The sequence below is a fragment of the Nicotiana tomentosiformis genome, chromosome 11 (genome assembly GCF_000390325.3).
Source record: "Nicotiana tomentosiformis chromosome 11, ASM39032v3, whole genome shotgun sequence".
NCBI classification, from domain to species: domain Eukaryota; kingdom Viridiplantae; phylum Streptophyta; class Magnoliopsida; order Solanales; family Solanaceae; genus Nicotiana; species Nicotiana tomentosiformis.
The window spans coordinates 42,384,226-42,387,921 of record NC_090822.1 but is presented as its reverse complement, the minus strand read 5'-3'; the positions used below and the strand labels follow the sequence as shown (position 1 = coordinate 42,387,921).

At 37.2% G+C, this 3,696-nt stretch overlaps 1 protein-coding gene across 1 annotated transcript; it reads right to left on the bottom strand.

Annotated features, from left to right (window-relative positions):
- Positions 1-829: 829 nt before the first annotated feature.
- On the bottom strand, positions 830-1,768 carry LOC138901327 (uncharacterized). Its single transcript, XM_070189082.1, has 2 exons — positions 1,657-1,768; positions 830-1,326 (listed from the first exon to the last, which is right to left on the bottom strand). Exons 1-2 carry the CDS (start codon positions 1,766-1,768, stop codon positions 830-832), a joined length of 609 nt encoding a protein of 202 aa, XP_070045183.1.
- Between the last annotated feature and the right edge of the window lie 1,928 nt (positions 1,769-3,696).

Here is a 3,696-nt window from a genome sequence, read left to right as displayed (position 1 = left end):
ATCCAAAACAGTGTTATCAACAGTGCCCAGCAATCTGCAAAACTGGGCAGTTGTCTTCGATCTTCAGTCTGTCCTCTTTGAGCTCGCCTTTTGTTAACAACCTTAGCATCCAAACTCTTCCATAGCCATCTAAAAATAATGTGTGTACTTTCATTTGCAAGAAACATTTAAATAGCATACGCAAATCCAACATACTCCATTGTCCAGCATTTTTGCGCATCTTTTGTTTTGCAAGTTTTGGTCAAAGATTCGTGTGACCTCCCGTTGTGAGTGAGTAACAGCTTTACTTGATACCAAAACTGGGTTATTGAGGTAATGAAATGCATTGAGTTCTCACTTCACAATGGATCTCTACACCCATTTGTTGGCCCCAAAGTTCAACACCTCGTGGAATTCCTATGTTTTAAAACCTGGGCAGCCATATGTTGCGTGTCAAAACTTGTGATGTCCCTGGTGTGGTAGAGAAGCCTATTGATTGTACCAAACTATCCAAAACATTGGAGTATTGGATCTTCAGTACTTGTTTCCTATAATCGAGAATTACAACGGCACTGTCCAGTTCCAGCTTCTTCCTTTGCCATTTTGTTTCCATACTTGTGCTTACCATTGACACGCCTTCAAGGGAATGAGCACTAAGTGATAATACCATTCATTGAATTTGTGTCTAATGGTAAGGCATGGATACAGTAACATCTCCTTGCAAAACAGAACACAAAGTTAGTATACAAACAAACCCTCATGTTGTCCTCCTTAAGGATTTGAGCATGTTGATCATATATATTGTCTCCAGTGTTCTTATTCTTCTTTGTACTCATTTCCTCCTCACCTCCTATCTCCTTACAACTCTGATCCTTAGGTATGGGCATTGTAATTTATCGTTATTGACAATCCTCCTTCCTTGAATATCTAGATCTCCAAAATAATGATATTCTATATGGCCTACATCCAAGGCATAGTTTGCAAGGTGATTAGCCAACCTATTGCCTTCTCTATGAGTATGTGACACTGTGACATTAGCTCGTGCCTTGAGCTCCTTGATTTCCTCGACATATACTGCAATTGACCATGGGACAGCCCACTTTCTAGATATTACATTATGAAGTAGCACTGAATCTGTATGCAAATCAATAAGAACATAGTCCTGCTCAATACAGTACTTCAAAGCATCCCCGACTACCTTTGCCTCAGCTTCTGTATTAGTACCCTCTTGTATTTCCTTGCCATACGCATAGACTACATCCCCATATTCATTTTTTAGTACAAAACCAATTGAACTCCTACCTGGGTTTCCCCTAGAAGCTGCATCTGCGTTCACCTTTATCCACCCTAGATTAGGGTATTCTTAGATCACTTTAGTATCCTTCAAACAAGGAGTATAATGCTCCATTACATGCAGTAAGTTAGGCCACTTATGAGGAACATTTTGGAGACTTGGCTTTCTCACTTTAACAAGTGATTGAAGAGTTGTAGACACCTAATATATTACCCTACTTATAGTAACTGGATCTCCATATTTGTAGCTAGTTCTTCACTTCCAAAGTTTTCACACAATAATGGATGGTAATGATTGCATAATTGGTTGTAATCTGGGCACAACATTAGCAGTCCCACATTTGATGACTACTTGATGAAACAACAGTCCCTCCACTCCTATACCTGCACATGATAGGAAGTATGACCACACTTTCTTAGCAGCATAAGATCTAAAAAATAGATGGTGAAAACTTTCCTCCTCCGGATTCACACAACACCAACATTTAGACGCCATTAAGTATACCAATATCCTCATGAAATCATCAAGTGGTAACTTTCCACATGGAGAAGGAAATTTTGAATGGTAGCCCCTTTACACAAATCTTCTTGTAAGCATTGTAAGGTTCCTTCCTCCTCCACAAGTAATATCTTATTTGTGTTAGTCTATCTTCACATGCCTTAAATGACTTTGTTAATACTTGTTCAAATCTTACTTGATATTTTGCCCTTATGCTATAGTTGAACATGTTTCCTCTCTCATTGTGACATGTTATCTCTTTCATTGTTGATATACCCTTATTTGAAGATATTGTTAGATGTTATCTCTTTCATTATTGATTATCATTATTTGAAGTCATTGTTATATGTTATCTCTTTCATTGTTGATATACCCTTATTTGAAGATATTGTTAGATGTTATCTCTTTCATTATTGATTATCATTATTTGAAGTCATTGTTACATGTTATCTCTTTCATTGTTGATTATCCTTATTTGAAGTCATCGGTGGTATAAGTTATCTCTTCTATTATGAGTTATTCTTATTTAGTATCATGGTTGCACATTATCTTTCTCATTGTTAAGTTATTGGTATTGAAGTTGTGAAAACCGTTATCACATTGAGGTGAAGTGTTAATTGTTGAGACATCTTTCTTGTTGAGAATTTTACATTCCTTGTTATTGTTGATGTTCTTGTACATATTGTGGTTGAGCCATGGGCTGTTGTTGTAGAAACATTGATATTGTTAATTATTGGCAAGTTGTGACATATGGGCACTTGGGGTGCGAGTTGTTATTGTGTTGTGGTATTGACGTGCATGCGGCGACATAAGGAGGGACTTATGTGCATTTTGCTTGTAAGGGAATTACGTGAAGCCACGTGGCATCATAAGGTGGTCTAAAGTGCGTGTAGCTATTTCGAGAAAACTATTTTCAAAACTATTTAAATGTAAGGCTCACACGGCGCTATAAGGAAAGATTGTGATTTAAATTGAGAAATGTGAATATGAGGCGGTACCTCGGTTGTGATTTTTATTATATACGAGGCGGTACCTCGGTTGGGATTCTTATTTTACACGAGGCGGTACCTCGTTTAGATTCCTGTTGTTTATCTCGTGTTGTAAAGAGTTATTTGGTGGGAACACTTCATTTTGTTTTGTTCTTCCTTGTTCAATCAGTTATTGTCCATATATGAACATTGTGGTTCTTTTCGATTGCTTTCCTTATGTTACCTCTATGCTTACAATCCTTTCGTTAGTCTATGTTATTAACCTGTTTCATATTATTTATTGCTTTGCTTCCCATTACTTCATGTTATTACATTTTCATTCCGTTCATTATATCCTAGTAGGTGTATTGAACTGGCCTCGTCACTACTCTACTAAGGTTAGGCTTGATACTTACTGGGTACCGTTGTGGTATACTCATACTACGCTTCTACACATCTTTTTGTACAGATCCAGGTATGTTTGCCCATGCCGGACGCTAGAGTTGATTTAAGTTGCTACTTTTGGAGACTTCAAGGTATACTTGCTTCACATCCGCAAGCCTCGGAGTCCCTTTCTATTTTAGACATTCCATTGTTTCTTTCTAGTTTCAAACAGTTTTGTATTTCGAGACTTGTAGTACCATCTTGTAGATCTTATGACTCCATTTCACTGGGTTTTCGAGTATTGTACTGTTGATTTTATTATTATAGTATGAAGGTTTTTATTTGAAGTTCTAGTACTATTTCCACTATTTCTCTATGCATGTTAAGCTTACCTAGTCGTAGAGACTAGGTGCCATCAGGATATCCTACGGAGGGACATTTGGGGTTGTGACACTTTTAAGAACTCTGAAGTGGACTGTTAACCCCTATACTTAGTAAGAACTTGAGTGTTAATCTATGTGTAGACTTTCATTAAGTGCATACAGGACTAAATATATGACCACAATTAAGAAC